General features: G+C 39.9%; 1 protein-coding gene across 1 annotated transcript in view; it reads right to left on the bottom strand.

Annotated features, from left to right (window-relative positions):
- The window catches only part of LOC149266979 (DNA repair endonuclease UVH1-like), a 128,935-nt gene that overhangs the window by 83,124 nt on the left and 20,352 nt on the right, over positions 1-25,459 (bottom strand). The window contains 1 exon segment of the mRNA XM_089431299.1: positions 19,554-19,724. Coding sequence (XP_089287425.1) covers positions 19,554-19,724 — 171 coding nt within the window.

Below are 25,459 nucleotides of genomic sequence, written 5' to 3'. Positions count from 1 at the left end.
GGGTAGAACCCCTACCAAACTTGATCCCAAATCAAGTTGTTGAACATCATGCATCCTAGTCATAGGGAGTACGACAGTACACAATGCATCCATCTATGGTGTTATGGTCCCTCTCCTCTTTTCCCAACTCATTGGCCAGACGAGAGGTACTTCCCAAGAGTCTCGGACTATATTGGTAGGATGTATGTTGGGGCATCTGCAGGAGAAGGTGAACCACTCACCCTACACACATGTCAACCATAATAGGGGAAGGTGAACCACTCACCCTATACATGTGTCATCCACCAACCAACATATATGTATATATCATATTGAGGTATATATTCCACAGAGGAAGGTGAACCACTCAACACGTGCTTATATAGCTCCAAGAAGTACCCCTGGCCCCCAGGAGCTCCCAGAGCTATATGTCCAACTCAAGTGGGACCCTCATGGGAGGGTCTTGCCACGACTCCAAGTCTTTCTCAAAAGGCTAAGAACTTGACCTTCCCCAAGGGCTTCGTGAGGATGTCAACAACCTGTTCATCCATCCTGATGTGATGGAGCCTTATTGCTCCCATAGTTTTAAAAACCAGAATAGCTAACCAGTGACCGGTTTAACCCGCTGGTTAGCAGGCCCACCAGTTGGAACCGGTGGAAAAACCCGGTTTAAGAGGCTCTGTGGAGGAAAAATTGCCCTAAACAGTCCTATCCGGCCGGTTTAGGACGGAACCGGCTGGTTTGTAGCAAACCAATGGGTTCTGTCCTAAACCGGCCAGTTATCTGTCATGCCCACCGAGGCCCCACTCAACGCATTTCTGAATGAGGTTTAGGGGTTTCGGAGGGAAGCTAAGGGTGCTTTCCCTCAAAAAACACCCTCTCCAAGCTTTTAAGAGGCCCCTCTCCCTCTCATTTGTCTCGCACATCTGATTTGGAGTGTTTATGAGTGTTTGTGAGTGTTTGTGAACTTGGAGAGAGTTGAGTTTTTGCTGGAGTAGTCATCTTGGAGTTGGAGTTGGAGCTATTTTGGAGATAGTTTGTAGCTGTCAATGGAGTTGGCATCTTCAAGAGGAGGCTAAGGAAGCTAGTTTGCATTTCCAAGTAAGGATTTTCACTTGAAAATTCCTAATTTGACTGTTGTCCATGAATTAAATTTTTTTATGTGTTGTAAATTTATAAATTTCTCACTTCTATCGTCTATGCTATCAAATCTCTAGCTCTATGCTATCAAATTTTGTAGCTTGCATGTGCATTTGTCTTCATAAATTTAGCTTTGGTTTTCCATGTTGCTTAGCTACAATTTTTTTTAAAAGGTAGATTTCTTTGCAAATTGTAATTATTTCAAGCAAACATGGCTCCAAAAGGAAAGGACAGTGCATGGGCTCATTGTGATGTAATTGATGGAAAAATGATATGCAAATTATGCCATAAATCTATTGGAGGTGGGGGTATTCTTAGATTGAAACAACACTTGGCTAGGATAAGAGGCCAAGTAACACCATGTGGTGCACCAAATGCAGTGTTAGGTCCTATTAGGGCAGAATACATTTCCAAGCTTGAAAAGTTTTATGAGGATAAGGCTAGGGAGAAGGCCATCCAAGATGACATTGCAAGGAAGAGGGAATTATTAGAAGCCATGAAAGAGAGTGGGTATGATGATTATGAGATTCAAGACTCAACTTCTATCCCTTCCACCAATGACCCCTTTCACTATCTTCATCCTTCTTGTGGCCAACCATCAAAAGGAACAAAGAGAACAAACATCCAAAGTTTTTTCTCATCTTCTGCCAACATTGCCTCTTCTAATCCCACTTCCTCCCAGCCAAGTCGTCAACCCACTTTGGATCAACATTGGAAAAAACAATGCAAAGAAACTTCTCATCAATACATTGCTAGATGGTGGTATGATTTAGATATCCCATTTAATGTTGCTCGCTCACCTTATTACCAAGCTATGTGGGACTCTGTTATAGCTGCAGGAAAAGGCTTCAAAGGCCCTAGTATGCATGACTTGAGGGGAGCTCTTTTGCAAAAAGAGATATCTTCCATTGATGAGTATTTGGTTGAGTTTAAAGATTCATGGCTCAAAACAGGTTGTTCCATCATGTCAGATGGATGGACCAATGGAAAGAACTGCACTATCATTAATTTCCTTGTTTCTTGCCCTCAAGGAACCATGTTTTTGAGATCAATTGATGCATCTGATAAGGTGAAGGATGCAGCCCTTCTATTTGAGCTTTTGGACAACATTATGCAGGAAGTTGGGGAGCAGCATGTTGTGCAGGTCATCACCGATAATGCCTCAAACTATGTTCTTGCTGGAAAGATGCTTGAGTCCAAATATAAGACCATATTTTGGACTCCATGTGCTGCACATTACATAGACCTCATGCTTGAGGATATAGGCAAAGTGGAGTGGGTAAAAAACATTGTAGAGCATGCCAAGTGCATTACAAAATACATTTACAACCACTCATGCGTATTGAGCCTAATGAGGAAAAACATTGGGGGCAAAGAGCTTGTTAGGCCTGCAATTACGAGATTTGCAACTCACTTCCTCACGTTGCAATGTCTCAATGGTCAACATAAAAACTTGCAGAAAACGTTTTCCTCTGAAGAATGGCCTGAATCTCAGTGGGCTCGTAGACAAGATGGAAAAGACACCAAAAAGAAAGTGTTAGACAGTTATTTTTGGAAAAGGTTTGTAAAGCTTGTGAAAAATACCGAGCCCCTTGTTAAGGTGCTAAGGATGGTGGATGGGGAAAAATTGGCCATGGGCTACATTTATGAGGCTATGGATCAGGCAAAGGAGCAAATACGGGCAACTTACAAGGACAGGTTAGCTAAATATGGTCGTATATGGGAGATCATTCATAATAGATGGAACAATCAACTCCATCGTCCTATACATGCAGCTGGGTATTTTTTGAGCCCAAAGTATCATTATAAAAATCAGATAGGAGATCTGCATGATGGGGAAGTCAGAGCTAGATTGATTGATTGCTTAAAGTGCATGGTCCCCACCCATGCAGACCAGTTGAAAATACATAGACAACTTATTGTTTTCACTATGGCAGGTGGTACCTTTGGCAAAAACTTGGCAAAGATAGCAAGAGATGTGGACCAACCAGGGAAGCAATTCCAATTTCCAATTTGTTTTTCTTTTCAAGTTAAAATTGTTTACGTTCTTTACAATTCAAAGTATAAACTAAGTTACTAATTAATGTCTTTTTCTTTGCAGCACATTGGTGGGAGTCATTTGGTGGCCAATGCCCTCAATTGCAAAGGTTTGCAATTAGAGTCCTCAGTCAAACTTGCAGTGCTTCAGGTTGTGAGCGCAATTGGTCTGTTTTTGAGCGCATACACACGAAGAAGAGAAACCGTTTGGAACACAAACGGTTAAATGATCTTGTTTTCGTGCAATACAACCTTCGACTGAGGAGGAACCAAATGATGAGCAAAACGCCTGATCTAGATCCCATTGTGTTGGACGATATTGATCCAACATCAGAATGGGTGGAGACTGAAGATCCTGTGTTTGAGGTTGATTTTGATATCGACATGGCTTTAGCGGGGGATGAAGCAGATTATGTGGCGGTATCAGAACCAGGATCAGTAGCAGCATCAAGGAAAGGCAAAGAACCAATGGAAGGCACTAGTCGTGCAGGTCGACAAACTCGTGCTTCCATTAGGTCCACTTTTATTGTTATTGGTGGCATTGATATTGAGGTTGCAGATCAGGTTGAGGCATCCTCAGACTCTGAACCAGATGATGTCTATGTAGCTCCTGATGATGATCTTGTGGCTAGTAGTGGTGATGAACTTGATGATTGATCAAGTGTACATTGTAGACTTGTAGCAGGCCAATGGCCTCATAGCTTACAGCATTGTTTTTGGACTTTATAAACCATTTAGAGCCTCATTGCTTATGTATTTTGCTATTTTGTCGATGATATGTATTGCACTCGATGCCATTTTGATATATTCACCTTTACATGGTATATGAATGTGCAAACTTTGCATATTTTGTCTCTATTGGCTTGGAATCATGGTTTTAAATCTTAAATGTAGTTTTGTTTTATTAAAAATTAATTATTTAATGTATTTTTCTAAAACCAATTCGTTTAGACCAAACCAATCCCGGTTAGACCGGTTCCGGTCGGTAAACCAGTTCATTAGGTGGACCGGTCCGGTCACCGGTTCCGGTTTTAAAAACATTGATTGCTCCCCATTGTACCATATCCCGGATAAAGTGGTAACTAATGTCGATATGCTTGGAGCAGTTGTGGAACACAGCATTCTCTGAAAGGCAAATCCCACTTTGATTATCACAATTAGTGATGGTGGTATCCAGCACATGATCAATTAGTTCACTGAAGAGCTTCCTTAACCAAATGGCTTCTCAACAAGCCTTGCAATATATTTAGCTTCTGCGATGCTTAGAGCAATAGACCTTTGTTTCCAGTTCATCCAAGAAATTGATGCGAACCACAAAGAGAAGGAGCACCTGGATGTACCTTTTCTATCCACCATACTACCAGCCTAATCAACATCAGCAATATCCATATAGTTTCAGATCCCTGGCAGTGTACCTCAATCCATGATTGATAGGACTATGAAGATATCTCAAAAGTTTCTTTGCAGCAACCCAATGTATATGATGAGGCTCTATATCAACTCGGGCGATGGTAGCTTATCTCTGAGAAGTGGGTATGTTCTATGCTAGAGCAATTTATTTAAATTTTCACAGTTAGCAATCACATCAACATTACGATAAACTGCAGATAGAACATAAATATAAAACGCAGAAGACAAGCCAAGACAAGAGGACACAAGATGTGGCGCGAGCCAGGGACAAACCCCACAATGTGTGGGGAAACCCTTTGATCAAATCTTCTTTTATCTTCAAAGTTCAGCAGAGAAAGAGAGAGAGAGAGAGATAATACATTTACAACAGAAGTCAACACTTTGACTTATCTAGATCTAGCATAGATCATTTCTTATAACGATGAGATCAGTTGAAGACATTCTGCTTCAACTGATACCTATCATCGTGCTGTATCTGGTCCTCTAGTTGCACCACTGCATACTGCACCATGCTGCTATCCATGTCCATGATATTATCCATCATAATGTTGTTCAAAATAATGAGCATCATCATCATGTTGTTGCCCCTGCTAATGTACCCTTGCACATGATCTCATAGTGCTGCTCACCATGCTGCTGCCTCTGCCTTCTCGTTGCTTCATCATGCTGCAACAATTTGCCTCTGTTGATATCAGCCTTAGCTGCTGCTCATGCATCATGCTGCTTATACTACTGCCCATTATGCAGCTGCTCATAACACTGCCCATTATGCAGCTCATCATGCTGCTCATAATCTCATACATCATGCTGTTGAGACTGTGTCCTTTCACTAGTCTGCCAAGGATCTCTTGACCATCATCGAAACTTATTTCGATATTAGAGTTATGCCAGGACTTTTAACATAATCTTGGTTGAGCCGAGAGAATAGATCTACCACAGTTGTTCATTGTATTTGGGCTGCTGCAGGGATGCTTCAATCAAGATCACCATCAAACCAAGACTGAGATTGTATGATGCTAATGCTGTTCCTTTGTAGAGACATCTTTTATGCCATGGTTGTCCATTCACCCACGATTCTTTCAATTCCATCTACACGAGACAAAGGTTGACTGCACCTAATAATCATTCAAGGTGCACTCGATGCCTTTAGACCCCAAGGTGCCCTAATACAAATACGAATCCATTTCTTTTACATATGCTTCCAGAGAGAAGATGTAAGGTCTGATCCTTCCTGGCGAATCCCTGTACCTGTACTTTACGAAATATTCATAAGAACATGAGATCTGATCCTCCCTTTGTGTGAGGTCTGTCCCTTATGTATAGCGTACACGTGCACCTAACATTCATGCGGAATTTCAGAGAGGAATGCGAAGTTCTTCTTATATTCTTTCACTGTGTATACATGACTCCTTTTACTGCGGATTGGCCTGTGCATCAATTTGAACAACGCATAATTATTTCCATGATCTGCGTGTAAATATCTCCATGAACAGCGTGCTAATTTCTCCATGACCAGCGTGTTAATATCTTCTTTGGACAACGTATTAATACTTCTAAGGTCAGCGTGTTAATATCAGCATGAACAGCGTATTAATACTTCTATGATCAGCATGTTAATATCTGCATGAACAGCGTATTAATACTTCTAAGGTCAGCGTGTTAATATCAGCATGAACAGCGTATTAATACTTCTATGGTCAGCGTGTTAATATCTGCATGAACAACGTGCAGGTTGTTTCTGGACAACGTTCCCTTGACTGCGTTAATTACTTCATTGACTGCGTTGAAAACCAATGTATAATATCCACAGCGTATCCATTATGATCAACGTAACCGTGAACAAATATTGAATATCTCCCATGACTGTGTATAAGGTCTTCCATTCCAGCGTATGAGATATCTCCATTTGACAACGTGTAGGTGTCTCTGTTCGCTGCATAGATCGACCTGCGGCTAGGGCATCACCATAAGGCCAGCGTATCTTTTGGTTCTCTCCTTCCAAAAACCCAGACGTGGAGAGGAGATCACCTCAAGGATACATGTGTGAAATGAATTCAAGTCCTCACCTATTTATACTAAAATGAGGATGATGAATAGTCACGTCTATTGGGCTTATGAGCCTACCTATGTTGTTGGTCGGCTAGATAATAAATCCTTGATCAAAATAAATTCATATCTCCATAAATACTTATCGGAACCGGATGATCTTTGGATCAATCCTACACCTCTCAACGAGAGGGATCCAATAAAAATATCAGCTGCCATAAATAATCTGATCCACATGGAGTTTGGCCCTAGTTTCCAATTTAACACTCCCTCTCAACTAGGGAGAACTCCATCCGCTGATCCATATGTACGACTGTACTATCTCTGCCATTAGTGCCTTGCACTACTCTGCCTAGCTCTGTTGGCTCTGCTCAGCTCTGTTGGCTCGGCTCTGCTCTGCTCAGTGCTACTGGCTCTGCTAGCTCTGCTCTGCTCAGCTCTACTGGCTCTGCTCTGCTCAGCTCAGCTCTACTAGCTTTGCTCTGCTCTGCTCATCTCTGTTGAACTATGAAGAAGAAGAATTGATCGAGAATGAGTCATATCATTCTCCACTGACCTAAAGTCAGTCTCAGAGTGCATACCACTAGTCCCAGACCAGTCTCAACTGACCCGAAGTCAGCTTCATAGTAAGTACCACTCCTACCACTGGTCCCAGACCAGTATCGCAGTCTCATACCACTGGTCCCAGACCAGTCTCAACCGACCCGAAGTCAGCGTCATAGTATGTACCACTCTCACTGGTCCCAGACCAGTACTGCACTGACACGAAGTCAGTCTCGGAGTATGTACCACTGGTCCCAGACCAGTCTCAGCCGACCCGAAGTCAGCGTCATAGCATGTACAACTCCTACCACTGGTCCCAGACCAGTATCATTGATCCCAGATCAATGGAGGACATCCTAGCGTAGGGATTACGGTAGATTCAACGATGCGTCCATCGGTACTACTATGGTCCCTAACTTCATTTCCCTGCTCATTGATCAGATGAGAGGTACTTCCCATGAGTCCCAGACTGCATGGGTAGGATGCCTCGACAGGAGAACTTAATCAATCCTGTCCTCACAGGAGAACACATCAATCCTGCTACAATCGCCATGGAGAACACATCAATCCAGGCTGCCATGGAGAACACATCAATCCAGGCCTCACAGGAGAACACATCAATCCTGCTACAATCGCCATGGAGAACACATCAATCCAGGCCTCATAGGAGAACACATCAATCCTGCTACAATCGCCATGGAGAACACATCAATCCAGGCCTCACAGGGGAACACATCAATCCTGCTACAATCGCCATGGAGGACACATCAATCCAGGCCTCACAGGAGAACTAATCATCCTGCTACACAAGAGAGCGAATCATCTTGTCCCACAAGAGAGCGAATCATCTTGTCCCACAAGAGAGCGAATCATCTTGTTTCAGTGCGCACCACCAGGGGAGGGTGAGTCACCCTGTGGTCGTATGTTGCTCCAATAGAACTGCAAGCCCCCCAAAGCTCCTAGAGCTCAATGTATGCAGCATGCAGGACCCTTTTACAAAGATCTCTCGACGACTCCAAGTCGTTCGGGAAAATCACAAATTTGATCTTTCCTCAGGGCTCTGTCCTGTACATCATCTCAGTGCGATGGAGCCTCCTTGATCATCGACTTACCATATCCCAAATAAGGCAGTATTTGATGTCTATCTGCTGGAGCAATTGTCGAATACGAGATTCCTCAATAATCGAATCCCACCTCTAGTTGTCATAGAGAAAAACAGCTCACTTAAGAGCTTCCGCAACCATGCAGCTTCATACGAGATCATACTCGTAGCCATGTATTCGGTCTTGGCGATGCTTATAGCGACCGACTTCTGCTTCCTGCATCGAAGCAGAATCCAAAGAGAACCAACACTGAAAAGTGCTCTAGTGATCCTCCACACTGCCTGCCCATTCAGCGTTCGAATAATAATGCAATTTCATCTTTCCGGCAGTGTATCTCAATCCATGAGAGATTGTGCCCTGAAGATATCTCAGAAGATTCTTGGCACCAATCCAGTGAGGCTCAAATATGAGCTCACCATGCTAACTGCATCCCATATGTCCAGATGGAGGTTCTCCAAGTACATCAATGTGAATGAGTTTATGAAACTCAAAGGCATTTCCCAAATCTGGTCCGACATCATTACCATATAACTTCTGAAAGTTAAGATCCTCGAGGCAGTCACAAGCTTGCAGCTTATCTTCTCACATTCAGAATCCAACTCCCTCTGTCTCCTATAAATGAGAGGGTCTGCACTTGTCAGACATAGGTGCCGGTACACAACCTTCGAGTAATGGTTTGGATCGGTTTCACTCCTAGTGAATCTCAGCTGCATTAGACAACTATCAATCCTCTCATACTATGCCCGAGGTGTTTTTCTTCAAGCCATAGAGGGCTTTCTTCCATCAAACCCCTCGGGTTGTTCCAAATCTGTGAACCTGCTGCATGAGGGGAAAGGTCCCCTTATAATATTTTCCTTCTGTACATTTCAGACATGTACCTTCATGCTTCCTTTTGAATTCAGGCATCCTAGTCACCATTTGACTCACAGACCTCTAGAGCTTAGTCAATGGACATGGTCCCTAGTGGACTTCCTACAACTTGATACAACCCTGAACTCAAAAACATCTTTAAAAGATCTATTTTCAAACACGTACCTTTCCATCGATAAGTGCCACCCTGCAACCTTTGACTTCCATTTCCGAGATGGACATCAGGTTCGATCAGGTACATAAAAGAGATTTTGGGGTTCCTTGCTTTCGTGGAAGAGTCGACCATTTCCTTGATGACCTGCATTACCAGTCATTCTTTTGATCATTGAAGATGTCCCAGGAATGATTATTATCTTCATCAATAGATGTGTCTCTGCCATTCGAACACTCCTGCGCATAACGGCCGAACTTATTTCAACAAGGCATCTGCCTTTCCTTCCACCCTTAGATCCGAACTTCCCAATGAAGTGATCTTAAGATGGACCATCAGAATCTTCCACTGCGCCATTCTGATAACATTCTCTGCTTTGACTTCACCCTAGGTGGATTATGAGGAACCCATTGATCCTTCTGTCTTGTCCCAACTGTCTTCGGTGATTTTTCTTTCACTCTTGCTTGGGCATTGTCTTCACCCCAGCTTTGATACCATGTTAATTTTTGGGTATGTTCTATGCTAGAGCAATTTATTTAAATTTTCACAGTTAGCAACCACATCAACATTACGATAAACTGCAGATAGAACATAAATATAAAACGCAGAAGACAAGCCAAGACAAGAGGACACAAGATGTGGCGCGAGCCAGGGACAAACCCCACAATGTGTGGGGAAACCCTTTGATCAAATCTTCTTTTATCTTCAAAGTTCAGCAGAGAAAGAGAGAGAGAGAGAGAGAGATAATACATTTACAACAGAAGTCAACACTTTGACTTATCAAGTTCTAGCATAGATCATTTCTTATAACGATGAGATCAATTGAAGACATTCTGCTTCAATTGATACCTATCATCGTGTTGTATCTGGTCCTCTCGTTGCACCACTGCATACTGCACCATGCTGCTATCCATGTCCATGATATTATCCATCATAATGTTGTTCAAAATAATGAGCATCATCATCATGCTGCTGCCCCTGCTAATGTACCCTTGCACATGATCTCATAGTGCTGCTCACCATGCTGCTGCCTCTGCCTTCTCGTTGCTTCATCATGCTGCAACAATTTGCCTCTGTTGATATCAGCCTTAGCTGCTGCTCATGCATCATGCTGCTTATACTACTGCCCATTATGCAGCTGCTCATAACGCTGCCCATTATGCAGCTCATCATGCTGCTCATAATCTCATACATCATGCTGTTGAGATTGTGTCCTTTCACTAGTCTGCCAAGGATCTCTTGACCATCATCGAAACTTATTTCGATATTAGAGTTATGCCAGGACTTTTAACATAATCTTGGTTGAGCCGAGAGAATAGATCTACCACAGTTGTTCATTGTATTTGGGCTGCTGCAGGGATGCTTCAATCAAGATCACCATCAAACCAAGACTGAGATTGTATGATGCTAATGCTGTTCCTTTGTAGAGATATCTTTTATGCCATGGTTGTCCATTCACCCACGATTCTTTCAATTCCATCTACACGAGACAAAGGTTGACTGCACCTAATAATCATTCAAGGTGCACTCGATGCCTTTAGACCCCAAGGTGCCCTAATACAAATACGAATCCATTTCTTTTGCGTGTTAATATCTTCTTTGGACAGCGTATTAATACTTCTAAGGTCAGCGTGTTAATATCAGCATGAACAGCGTATTAATACTTCTATGATCAGCATGTTAATATCTGCATGAACAGCGTATTAATACTTCTAAGGTCAGTGTGTTAATATCAGCATGAACAGCGTATTAATACTTCTATGGTCAGCGCGTTAATATCTGCATGAACAACGTGCAGGTTGTTTCTGGACAACGTTCCCTTGACTGCGTTAATTACTTCATTGACTGCGTTGAAAACCAATGTATAATATCCACAGCGTATCCATTATGATCAACGTAACCGTGAACAGATCATGACTGCGTTGGATGAGTCTTCATTGACTACATTGAATATCTCCCATGACTGTGTATAAGGTCTTCCATTCCAGCGTATGAGATATCTCCATTTGACAACGTGTAGGTGTCTCTGTTTGCTGCATAGATCGACCTGCGGCTAGGGCATCACCATAAGGCCAGCGTATCTTTTGGTTCTCTCCTTCCAAAAACCCAGACGTGGAGAGGAGATCACCTCAAGGATACATGTGTGAAATGACTTCAAGTCCTCACCTATTTATACTAAAATGAGGATGATGAATAGTCACGTCTATTGGGCTTATGAGCCTACCTATGTTGTTGGTCGGCTAGATAATAAATCCTTAATCAAAATAAATTCATATCTCCATAAATACTTATCGGAATCGGATGATCTTTGGATCAATCCTACACCTCTCGATGAGAGGGATCCAATAAAAATATCAGCTGCCATAAATAATCTGATCCACATGGAGTTTGGCCCTAGTTGCCAATTTAACAAGGTTAAAGCACATGAGATCTCCAATACCCAGAAATGGTTTGGGCAGATTCTAAACAGTTTGGGAGATATTAAAATAATTAATATTTTTAATGGAGTCCCTAAGTATAAACTTGGGGAAAATAAAATATTAATGTGAATTAATATAAAACTGTGTTAGAAGGGTCCAAAAGTCATGGATCAAGCCAGAGTTAAACTTAGCCATTGATTAGGGACTTAATCTCGGTCGTTGATTTGTCAACAAGAAAAGTATAAAGGGAGGCTTGAGGGTCACTTGGAGAACACACCAAGTTGATCAAGATCTCGATTTTCTGGGGCAAGGTTTGCTGAGGAAGTCGAAAGAGTGATCAGAGTTGCAGCTAAGGGGCAATGAATACAAAAGCACAGAGGCAGAGATAGTACCAGGAGGATCAGCAAAGAAGCCGGGAGAGAGGGACGCAGAGCCAGCCAGAGGCTCATACAGAGCCAGCAAGGGCTCACGCAGAGGTAGCCAAGAGCTACGCAGTGCCTCAGAGAGCCAGCGCGAGTGACGCAAAGGCTCTAAGGGCTGACACAGTGCCTCCAGAGGCTGACGCACGGCAAGCCAGGGTGACGCTAGGCAGACGCTGGGCCAAAAAGGGCTAACGTAGTCCCTAGAGGCTGACGCTGGGGTTTTCGTGGGGCAGATTGGTGTTGGGAGTTGTCAGAGTGTTTATCCGGGGTTTCAACCGGAATATCTGCTTCCGAGTAGAGAGATACTACTGCCGAGATTATTCTCTATTGGGTGAGCCGGTTTTGGCACCCAGATTGTATTCAGAAACTGTATAATAATAAAACCCAAAGATAGTTGCACCGGTTTTCCCGCATTGGGTTTTTCCGGGGACATTGGTCCAAAAACAACGATGTCACGTGTGTGCTTGTTTTGTTTCCTTCAGTTGATGATCTGTAATGTGTTGAGCATGTACTTGTATTTATTTTTAGTATTTACATGGTAAATAACTTGTTAATTAATCAAAACAAGTAGGCAGAAATAAATCAGAAAAGTACATGAAGGGTTTCTAACAGTTAGACTTAGAAATTCCAACATAGCTTGGTCATAGGACCTGAATAACTACTAAAAATAGTAAATGCTACTATAATCAAGGAAACGGACAAAACCGACTGGAGGTCTAGGTAGAATAGACGGGTGGCCACCGACATTCACTTGGATCAAAGTCACCCAATATGTCCTTAGACCTTGGCAAATTGCTTTAGTAATCAAAGTAATTTCTTTTATAAGTCAAAAGTGAGTTTAATATTATGAAATGCAAAGGTTCTTTGCATTAGTAAATTAGGTGTAATCTCAAGTTAGGTGAGATCTAATCTAAACTGGCAATCACTTTGGAGATTAGGGTTGGATTCGGTCATAACTCAAGCTCATAAAAGAAGGGCTAGGCCAAGGGAGAAGACACATATCAGTGAGTACAAGACTTGACTGGAGCTCTCAATGATAGAGTGGAGGACTTCCATTCAAGTATGTTGGGTCCAAGGAAGGTGCAAGGGTGCCACAACGGAGATCCACATCAACCAACACAAATTGAGAACAGATCTAGGAATTGATCAACCAGATTAGATACAGGTTTATCTATAAATTCGTCAAAGGGCCATTTTCCCAAGGGAGCCCAAGTAGGTTCAGAACTATTGAGTGGGAAAAAATTTTGTACATATGTGAGATTGGTTGTTTAATTTGCTTTCATTGAATGTTTAGTTTTGTTAAGATCACAATTGTGCTTTTATTCGATAAATCTGAGATAATCTACTAGGTTAATAAATTGCCAGGTGTTGGGTTTAAAAATTAACAATTGAACCCCCAACAAGTTGTTGAAGGAAATGTAACTAGGTTCGGTCTTCATAAATGTACTTTTGATATTTGTATTTATTCAAGAAAAGAAATATTATTTTTATAATATATGTCAATGAGTTTCTTGCTCATTGAAGTAGGTCTAGCACATGTTAAAGTGTTATAGGTGAGTCAAAGAGTCAAAAGAATTATGTTGAAGACCTTAAGGGTATGTTACATTATGTATATTTATGTATAAGAGTCGAAGAAGACACATCCAAGCAAAGTCAACTCTCCTCCTAGCAAAGACTCCATCAAAAGAAACAATGGCACCATTAAAAGCACCCATCAAAGCAAAGGAAGTCAAGTCAGCCTCAAGGCAACAAGTCGGCCTAAAGGAGAGATATTCCTCTATATATAGAGGTTGTCCACTCCGTCAAATGACAAGAAACTCACTCTGAAATTAGCGAAGATAGAGGACTGAAAAAGAAGCCGAGAAAGGGACGAAGAAGGAGCCTCTAGTGCAGCGAAGAAGCAATAAGGAAGAGCAAAGGTTTTGGGATTGTTTTAGGGCCAATACCAACCACACGTGTGAAGAAAAGGAAGGGCTATCTGCGGTTAGGACAGCAGCAAGTCACCTCCCAACATACCTCATCGTTTGGGCTACAAACTAGGCCTACTAGGCCTCCTATCCAAGCGAAGAAGGAAGGACCTCAAGCGAAGGAAAGAGGATCCATATAACATCAACAAGACCTCTCACACGTGCGAGAATTAGGGCTGCAGTGCTGTCACACAAAGCCTACAACTATACATCAAGAAGGAACTATGTTGGTCAAGAGAAGGAAGGAGTATCCTTAGGTGAAGGATCTCACTAAGTACAAAAGATAAGTGTCTCTTCTAGAAGCACTACTAACAGTGGGAGGAAGAACAAAGTGCCGGAAGGATGATGAAGTGCCGGGGAAGAAGGTGGACAAAGTGTCGAGGAGACATAGTGCAGAGAAAAGGAAGGACTAAACTTGTGCTTGGAGGATCTTCTAGTCAAGGATCTAGGGTTTGGCATTGATCAAGAAAGAAGCTTCGATAAGAGAAAACTTACCAAAGGGTTTTCCTCTCAAGAGAAGAGAGGTTTTGGCCCTGGCAAAGAGCCAACATCTTGTGTTCTTGTTTTATGTTTTGATAGCAGTTTGATGAAGCACACACACATGCATTAATAAGAGAAGAAGAAGATTAAGCTAACAAATCCAAATTGTAAAAAGACTTCACAAATTGTTATCTAGTCCCAAAGAATCACTCTACACCTAATTGCCCTAGATTCTTCAACACAAGCGAAATAACTTCAAATGAAACTCAACCCATCAGTGTTAAAGTTGTGCCTTCAAGCTATGACCATATCATCTTTCATTGTTTAATTGACTATTTTTCATATACATAATGATTACTTAAGTAACCTCCACCTCATTAAAAGTGGGCTCAAAAACCCCACAACTCTCATAAAAAGCCACACATGTGGGTTGACCCTCATTAATGACAAAAACCAGCTCAAAAAACGCAAAATGATGACAACACTCTAGCATCTTCCACATGGCATGTTTAGAGGGCATCCATGTGATGTAACTAACCCATCTAAGCCTTGAAGAGCGTTTACCATGCCTCAATATATGTGATCCCTCAAGAACTATTGTAGAACCCGAAATTCGACAATTAATTCAGAGAACTTATTTTTATTTTAAGACGTAATTTTGCAATTAGAAATTTACACAGTATAAATCCCTAATTTGAAATGTTACTCAAAGAATAACTAAAATTTTAAAGAAGTTAACATTTCAAGAGAATAACTAGTAATTACCAGCTGAAGGTGTTGTTGTTCCTGCTACCGCAGTTACCAAACCAACATTTACCTCCCAGCCTATCTAGGGCTACCTATAGGGTCCCCAAATCTAGAAGTCAAATCTTCTAGCCCCTGTGCCTAGCATTCCAAGAACAATCAGGCTCAATGTCTTCCTTTGATGGCTCTTCTGTAAGTATTTGTCTTCTCTCAGTATTCCTTTCCTCGTCTCTGTGTATTACCCTTCGCCTTATACCTTCCATACCACTGTCTCCATCTTTCCCCAGACCTGTTGTCTCCTTTACCTTCCAGCACATGGAAGAGCAGCTTGGTCATCCGTCTCTCACAGCTCTCCAAAGGCGGTCTCATTCTATTGATTATACACAAACCTTCATAATGTATCTTGAGATTCTAATTCATACTTATAATGTTTTGATTTAATTTTAATCCTTTTTCATAGATTAATCTAATTGTATACTTCAATTTTAAATGTTTTAATTTAATTTTTATTTAATCTCATACTTTAATTTTTAATATAATTCAAATTATTTATTTATTTTTAATAAATTTAATTACTTTTATAACTTTAATTCATTTATAAATTTAATTTAGTTTTAATTTATTTTTTAATATCTTTATCATATATATATGTGTGTGTGTGTGTGTGTGTGTTTTGTTTAAAAGGTATTTATACACGTATACAAGAGTTGTACCCATATCAAGGTCCTACTTGATATATTTATAATATTCTGGCGAGTCAGGAATTTATTTCGATAATCAATTCATCAACCTAAACTTGGACATTTTTCCATATTAGCCAGTGTATATATTAGTGCAATACATGTGGTTCATGCATATGTAGCTATCATATGCACGTCTCGTATGCTTGCTAATATTCCAATGTTCCCTGTAATTTGATGGGTCATTACAACTATGAAACTGCTTTCAAAAACATGAAACTAGATAATCATGTGCAAAATCACCTCCAAGGGTTCATGGCCAAAGTGTGGAACATATGTAAGCAAAAAGAAGGTCCATGTGGGGTAAAATAGGTGTACTAAAGTATTAGTGTGACAACCATTACAAAGCACAATCACCTTTACATCGCAAATAAAATAGATGAGTAGTTAGGACTCTTATAAATCATGTGTCCTAGTAGATCCATCTCAAGATGCTTGAATACCTACCTAGGACATAAATGCTCGACATGATGAGCATTACCACCAAGGAATAGGCGATTGGAGCCATAAAACCCAGCACCATGAGAATGGAGACTAAAAGGATTGGCCATGACTATCCACTTGAGGCGATCTAGGGTACTAACTAACACACACATGTACAGTAATCATCCCATCATGGCCACAGACATCAAAATCATCACACTTCTGGCTCATCATAGTGGTCACGTCTTGTGAAAAAAGGTAGGGTACACTACAGAGAACCTAAGATGCAACAATCACCAAATAAATTTGTTGCCCACAATTGTCCTCTTGTCGGGAAACACATCAGAGTTTGCTCAAAATGCTCTAAAACACAAGTAAAATGTGTCTTCTTGTTGTACAGAGCTCTTCATGTTGAAGAAAGTGAGAGGAATAAGTGAATAAGTGTTTTCTTATGGAAAAGAAGAGGTTTTTAGGGTTTGTAGATATTTGTAGATAATTGTAAATTTTTTTTCTCAAATAAATGTAAAAATGAGTTAATTAGATATGTGGATTCATTAAATATCTTTATCAATGGTATATTAAGTTGTGTTTTCCCATCTAAGGTCCCATTGTTAGAAAATCAAAAAGACAAGAAGATTTTCTTATCTTGATAATTACTTATGATTTCTTTGTATTCTTATTATCTTCTTTTATGTCTTCTTTTATATTCTTATCATCAAGCAACTACCAAAACATACATGCATGAAGATCCAAACAACAAGGACATAGGATGTAGGGTCTCGGCCATGGCAAAACCCCTCTTATAGGGGAAAACCCAAAAATTCTCCTCTTCTTTAAGAACCAAATCAAATGAAAGAACCAAGACCCTTTGACCAAGACAAAGACCTACTCCAATCCACCAAGTCAGCCTACCAAGAAATCTAGTAAAACTCTTAGTCAAGTTCTCCAAAAGTCAACACAAGTAAACCTTCTTCAAGTTCAGTCAAACTTCAAATTTCAGCCTCCTGCATCAGAATTTCGCGTCTACTACAGATCTGCAACTCTCGACCCTCCTGCAACTCAGAATTTTCGCATGTGTGAGCCAAAACAAGAGAAAAAACAGCCTTTCTTTCTTTGTTAGGGTTCCTCCTTCCTTCACTAGGGTTTTCTTCCTTCTACAAGTCTTTTCTCTTCCTTTGCCTTGCCTTCACACTCCTTGCAATTGCAGATCTAACTTCCTTGCTTGAATGTGTCACAATAGGTCGAATGCACTATTATATATAGTGGTTGAAGCTCCCTAATGAGGCCGACTTGGTGGAGGAAGCACAAATTATATTTTTGACAACAATATTTTTCTTCTTTGATACAATAAGCCCAAGAAGGGTCTAATACAAGATGACAAGTACAATGACTCATGACACAAACCCTAGAAGCACACAATGGGTGCTTTGACCTAAATTGAGAATGAAACCCATGCTTATAAAATAATAGTTTTCTTTTCTTTTACAACTACATAATAATTACATCATGTCATGAGCTAGACAACAATTATGAAGACCAATACTAGTTACATTTTCAACACCCATGCCCTTCTTGGGCAGTTGAATAGGCCCACACAACAAAAAAACGCATCAAAACCATTGATATTTTCACCGAAATGACTAGGAAACATCATCAATCGTATAACACAACATTTCCAAATTGTAAAATGCTATGTAGTATGGCCAACAGTGTTTCTAGGCCATTTCATACCTGTTTTGACGTTTCCAGCCATTTGGGGCACTAGTATACTAGTTTGTGCCCTCATATAACATAGTCACCAACATGTTATAACTCAAACAAAGATCTTGAGAGATCAAGACCCTAGCAGGACAATTGATCAACACTTTAACAGCCAATACAAGGGCAATGCACCCCATCCATTATATAGCCCAAGGGAAGAGTTCATACATAGAATAAAATAGAATATTTTCCCCCAATGAAATCTCCTAAATAGAAAATAAATTAAATATGATTAATCTTCCATGAAAATAACAAAAAGGAAGACTTACAACCCGCAAAGCTCAAGGGCTTCACTTCTAAGAGGTGAAAAAGTCAAAGGAGAGGGGAGGGCACCCCTTTGGAAGGTGTGCACTGACCAAAATGAGGCTCCCAAGCCAAGTTCTCTCCATCAAAGGTGAAGTATGCCTCAAAAATGTGCTATTAGATTGCTAAGGCTTCCTAGATACGAACTTTACTCCAAGCATGGAGAAGTACCTCTAAAGGTGGATAAATGCCTAATTAAACCATTTTAGAGACAAGTGCTCTCCTCCAAAGTGGGTAAATAGCTATAACCCAAACCATGTGAACACCTCAAAAGGTAGGGTGTGTACTAGAGTTGTCAAACAAACAAAAAACAACCCTTCCAAAAGGAGCAAGTGATCACTAGGTTGGGATCACCAATGTAGAATCATAGCTGACTCAATAACCCCAACTTGGCTTGGACCAAAAGCAGGGTTAACAATAACCACAAACAATCAATCATGCAAATTGTGATTCTGGCCCAGGATAAGAGTTTCCAGCAACAAACACTACGACTTGACCTTTAAAAAGTTATATAAAATACACAAATTGAATAAATACACGTTGCAACAGAAAAAATTTGTCTACAGAATAAAACATGTAGAATCTGTGCTACTAAAGAAAAATTTCCTTAATTGCCTTTACATGACACTGAAATTTATCTGCACTTAACACCCTCCAACTCCATCCCAAGTGGTGAAAATTACAAATCAATAAAAAGAAAAAAACTATGTTAAAAATTACCATAAACCGACTGTAAGTAGCTTAAATACCTGTTCAAGTCAACAAAAAAACATCTTCACAAAAAACCTACTCTAATAAAGAGCACACAATACTTCATTAAAAAATGAATTGATCCCAAGCTTTCCCATGCCACAACCAACCCAGGTTGTAGCCCCCAACTACACATGCACAAAGATGAAACTAATCTTTAATAACGTTGTTACAACATCACAGTTCAAAAATCTTTTGATTGCTAAATTAGTTTACTACTTGTTCTGCACAAGAACTGAAATCAGAAGGATAAGTGGCATGTACTTTCTGTGGCCCCTTGGTAATGCAATCTTGAAGCTGAATACATGAACGCTCATCCTTGCATGCTACTAGAACTGCACCAACACCATCATCCCACGCATCTTGAGAAATATGCAGCTCTACTCCTGAAGCTGTTCGCTTCTGTCTTTCTTCTTCTATCTCCTCTAAAACTTCCTGTCAAAATCAAAGCTCCTAGAGTTAAATTGACAGTTCAAAATCATCACAACTTTTGTCCCCAAGAAAACAATAAATTTCAAGATAAATGTTATCCTTCACAGCTTATAGATCGTACTTGCAAAGTCCTAAAGAGCGAGAATTTTGAGTTAAAATCAAACAAGAAGCAACAGAGCATTATACAAAATGGCACAAAAAAAAGACATAAAATTTACATCGGTTCTCCCATAAGACTGATTACATACTAGCACAAATACAGCAGGGCGCAAAATGGAAAATGTTCTAAAGCAGCAAAGAATATGAATATAAAATATTGGTGATACTACTTTCCTTTGAAGTTGGGATGGTATTCACAGATCGCCTACATTGCCATGTCTTTTTGTTTCCTGTTACACAGTTACCCCCTCCAGCAAGGCATGAAAACTTGAGTGCCAAGAATAGAGACCATGATAATGATGGTTGTTGGTTTATCAGCTGTTTCTACATATTTTGATCCATATTCTTCCATTGAGGAGCACTGTTTGAGACATCCATCATTACACAAGGCATTTCTACATATTTGGAGGCATGATTTATCATCTAGTGGGTTTTTTGGCATGATTTACAAAGCAATAAGGAGGTTTATAGAGAACACGCTTCCTGACATGGTGAAATCTGTCATTTAGAAGCTCTCTTACAAAGACAAAGATGCATCCTAGGAGAACCCATCATCTTAGGAGACCTTTTTTTAAGTTTCATGGCATAATCAAGGGTCACATGAACAAAGGAAGAACTTAGAAAAGCACTCCACCAATTTTAGAGTTGCATGGCTATTTTAGGAGAATAAATTACCAGAAGACCCTTGTTGGAAATTACTGCAAGGAAGAGTGAGACAAGCCGCATATAATTCCTAAAGACAAGGTCAAACAAGCATGATTTAAGGCAGTGCCCTACTTCAAGGAGAGTTCTAAACTTCTTTATGTATTTTAATATTATTGTTTCGAGAAGGATCATGGATCTAGAAGCTAATTAATAATATTTTATTGTAAAATGGTTGAAGAGGAACCCTACAAAAGGAAGAGCTACGCATGGTTGGAATTGTGGGAGTTCACCTCCAAGCTTAGTTGAAGATCCTTTTGCGAGAAGAAGTTAAGCGGGATTCTAATGTGAGGTTCTTCATCTTCCTTGCTGGAAATTACTAGTACAAATCTACTGAAATAATCTTTGAAGGATAACTTTGCTCCAGAAGAAGATGTTAGGGTTGAGGTGAAACCCTCCCTTTGTCTTGCTGTAGTTATTTTGTTTATTGAAGAATTCTGCTGCTATAATCTCTCAATTAAGGCTGTTCACTCTCTTTTCAAGCGCTTCCCTAGCTAGAGTATCAAAATCTCTCAATTAAGGCTGTTCACTCTCTTTTCGAGCACTTCCCTAGCTAGAGTATCAATGTCAAGTGTGGCACATCTACGCTCTCTTGATCCTGGGTGAAATCACACTTGAAGGATTGATGTATTATGGATGTTCATTCCATAAAGAGGATAACCTACTTGTGTCTACTTCATTTATGATTTCACATATGGTTGTCCTTTAATTATTCACGGTTACACATTATTATTTGGCTGATTTTGTATTGGTCGTGAGGAGCATATTTGGAAGAGAACTTTAACTTTTTGCATATTGAAATAAATCCACTGGTTAGTCAGAGCATGTTTGTAACAGCCAAACTACGTGTTCTTCCGTATTGTTCGAACTCTCTCACTTGTTGATCTTGACTCCATTACCCATTGGATAGGTACTGCGTTAAATTTTGGTTAAGATGTTCTTTGCATAGGTCAATTACTTCAATATTTCATAAGATCCCAAGATTAATTCCATTCACATAAACTATTATCTCAGTAATTGAAGAAAGAAGATAAATAACATATGCAAAAGACAAGCCAAGACAAGAGAACACCGAGATTGGCTCAAGCCAGGGAAAAACCCCAAGATGGGGAAAACCCTTGATCAAATCTTCCTATCATTATCTTCAAATGTTCAGCAGAGAAAGAGAGAGAAAAAGTACAATTAATGACCAAGAAGCAGCCCACGCAAATCTTCCATTCTACCTTAGCAGTCAAATCTTGACTTAATCAGAGATCAACAGAAGACAAAGCAGCTGCAAGGAAGTCTTCAAAAGGATCTCAATTCTAGCTGGATAGAGCGGCCCAAAACAGTTCTATACTTGGTAGGCAAACCTGGTTAATGTGATGATGCGATGGAGGCAGATCTGGAACTTGGTTAGGGCTCGATTATAGCTCACTTCTGTTCATTCAATTTCCTTCAACAATAAAGCGGCTAGCCTCATTCTCCATGTTTCCAACGCTCACTGCCTGCAGCTTGATGTTAATGAAAGATAGAACTGACATCCCAGAATAGACTTGTAGTGATCTGCATTTTCCTCAATACTTGCGGTTTATCAAAAAAGAAGAATACTACTCCAATAGATCTCCAATCTGACCAGCTAGGCCTCAGCTTGCCTTCGCTGAATATTTGACCAACCAAAACCCATAAACAGACCTTAAATACTCCTTCGCTATCATGCCCATGTCTTCCCTGTGCTGCGGCTGCCTCTCATGAGAATCTCAACCCTGTGACAGAAGAGAAGCCACAACTAAACAGTCCTTCAACCTCCTTCAAGACCTCGGCTGCCTCAGACATGTTTTGAGCAAGTTGATGTGTCTAATGAGAATGGAGGACACCTATAGATATAACAATTTGTCCTTATGGAGGTGAAGCCGACCTTAACATTTTGGAGGCAAATTTGAATTTCAAATTTTCATTTTTCCCTCCTTAATAAGGTCATAACTTGTAGAATTTCTTTTAAGTAAATAAATATTTTTCCTTATCCAAATTTGGTGATCTTAAGGTCGATTCTGGACCTCTTGAAAAGAGGAATTCAATGCCACAATAATCTTCCTCAAAGGAGCAGACCAAAGTGGAATTTGGCCCTAGTTGCCAATTTTAACATACTGGCCTTGGCAATCCACCATCCCATTTATTGTCAAAGAACATCTTTAACATTCTTTGTAGGGAATCCTCCCTTGTGCCAAAGGGGCCAGCCTAAAGTGTGAAGAAGAATTGTGGTTACAATGGGAAACCTTCCCACATGCAACTAGAGTTGCATTTGGTTTCAACACTTTACACATCTTTGAGTGTAAAACTAGGAGGTAACATAATGACACCATTGTCACGGACAAAGTCCAATTCCTGAGCTACAATAGATTGACTACAGTGATTTGATAAGGGCATTTCTTTGAAGAATTGGTTCTCATATGGTGACTCCACAAAGGAAAGAGGCCTTATTCTATAAGATTTTGAAGTGACTTGATATTTGTATAAGTGAGGACATCCAACAGACTTGAAGCATTTGAAGAATCGCAAAGCAACTCCACTGATATGGAAATGAGGTATGATGGTGATATGATTTCAAAATTTTCATATCAGCTTGTCATATTGGAGATTTGAAGTTAAGAGATATGGCATCATTAAAAAAAATGTTGGATGCTAAATCAAATAGTCCTTTGGATTTCTCAGACATTTCTGGATATCTGACTAAGCTCCCCCATCCAAAATGGTTCGAGAATGCTCCAAAGTTCAATGGACACCTTCATCTTACTGCATAACATGTTATAGCTTTATTTGAACTTTTTTCAAATCTCAATTATCCATGAGGATGTCATGACCAAAATGTTTGGACTTAACTTGGAATGTTATGCATTGTAGTAGTTGTATGATTGTAGACCAAAGGAGATCTCTTCATTTTCAAGTTTAATAAAAGCATTCTAAAAGTTTTGGGATCTTAGCTACGAAGAAGAACATATTGAAGGATAATGGGTTGCATATGATTTGCATGAGATTTGTCGTAAAATAAGAAGAAAAAATAATGATTTGATGCTTGCATATCACAATAAGCCTTCTAATCTATTGCTTGTCAAATTCAAAGATAAATATGATGCACTAAACTCATCGGTTGCTATTATAGAAGAAAAATACTTGAAGCTAACCCATGTAAAGCAAGAAGATCAACCTTAGGAGAATTCGTCAATAATGGACCAATCCATTATTTTATCAGATGAGTTATTAATCCTTGACATTGCAGAGACTGAATGGGAGGATCAAATTCCTAAAAATCTTATTGCATCTCAAAACTTTAAAGGAAATATGAAGGAGTTTCATGAGGATTGCTTTCATGACCGGCTTTCTTTTTCATCAAATGAGCACTTATGCACGAGAATTCAAATCTGAAGGATTAGAAGTGTGATGAAGTTATTGAAGACCCTGTTGCAAAATTTCACAAAGGCTTGATGTTGAAGACCCTGTTGCAACTCTTCAAAAAAACTTGATGTTGAAGATTATGCATCCCATCTTGATCCGAAAGAAACATCTTGTGATGACAAGATACAATTGCATGCAGATATTATAGTAACCATTATCATGTAAGCTTGAGAAAGACATGGGTTTGGTGATTAATTTTCCTTTTCAAATTTATTAATTTGATGATGAATCAATTTATTATTTGAAAAGGATAGACCTGGTAGAAAATCCCTCAGAGATTGAAGAAAATGCAAAAACTTCCACTAGCTCATGTGATGAACAACATAGAATTCAAGAAGGTAATGCTCTAGAGTCTAGACACTCTTTTTGCGATTGCGACACATAGAAGGTATGTGGATCATTGGTTTCTTCATAGAGATCCCATTTATAACACAGATAGTGAGATTTTGATAGAGGAAAATCTGAATGGGTATTTTCCATTACCAATCAACATTGGGAGACATTCCAAGGGGCATGATGAAGACATTACAGATCCTATTTCCTTGGGTCTTGTACAGCAAAAGGATGTTGAGCTATGTGATGCACATTCTATTGTTGATCAACGATGTGTCCTCCACAATGGGGCAGATTTCTTACAGCAGGAGCATTGTCATTAAATTATATATGCAGCCATTTCACAGCCATTGATATCTTGACCTTGTACATTTGATATGCACAAAAATCAGCAAGGGAAAGTATGTGATACGCTTCTTTAAAAGGCTTTGAAATTTTGCATTACACCGAGGATTGTGCATGCTGCTCTTAATCTCATGAGTTATACTTACCTTTCTGACAACCATAGATTGCATTTGAGATCCCAGAAAGAACAGGACTGGAACAACATTCTAGACTTTGCAAATGAGTTTGAAATTACTATGAGGATGCCAACAATTCTTACTAGAGCACCCTGTGCTAGGAATTCCCTTTGTTAGTGTGTCACTTCATATTGTATGAAGTTCCCCATTGCGATCTTCATCCCATTGACAGAATTTGAATGGACCTTGTTCATGAAAAGAAAGTCTAACACCTCCAAGAATATTTTTCAGTTCTTAGCTCATCTTGATACCCTTCAAGCTTTTTGAATGAATTAGGGTTACAAACTCTTTCTTTGCTTGGAGATGCAACTTCTTGGTTGAGTTGGTGCTTTCGGCTAAAAAGGATTCACTCTTCTTTGGTGGATGGTCATGGTTGATGGTATTCTCATGGTTGTGGATGCTACTTTCATGCCTTTGGATCACTCTCTTGACATGTGGATGCTTTTTATTTCATGTCTCTTCTTCGTCTTGGAGCATCTTAGAGATTTCTATGATGATGTTATGATGTGTGTTTGTCACTAGGAGGAGGTGTTCTAAATGGGCCTCACTTTTGGATGTGTGATGAGGGAATAATTGATGATTGGCTGGGGT

Source organism: Pinus tabuliformis, chromosome 6 (genome assembly GCF_031772625.1).
Source record: "Pinus tabuliformis cultivar Carrire ecotype Pingquan chromosome 6, CPIR1, whole genome shotgun sequence".
In the NCBI taxonomy this organism is placed as follows: domain Eukaryota; kingdom Viridiplantae; phylum Streptophyta; class Pinopsida; order Pinales; family Pinaceae; genus Pinus; species Pinus tabuliformis.
This window is presented reverse-complemented; position numbering and strand designations above follow the sequence as displayed.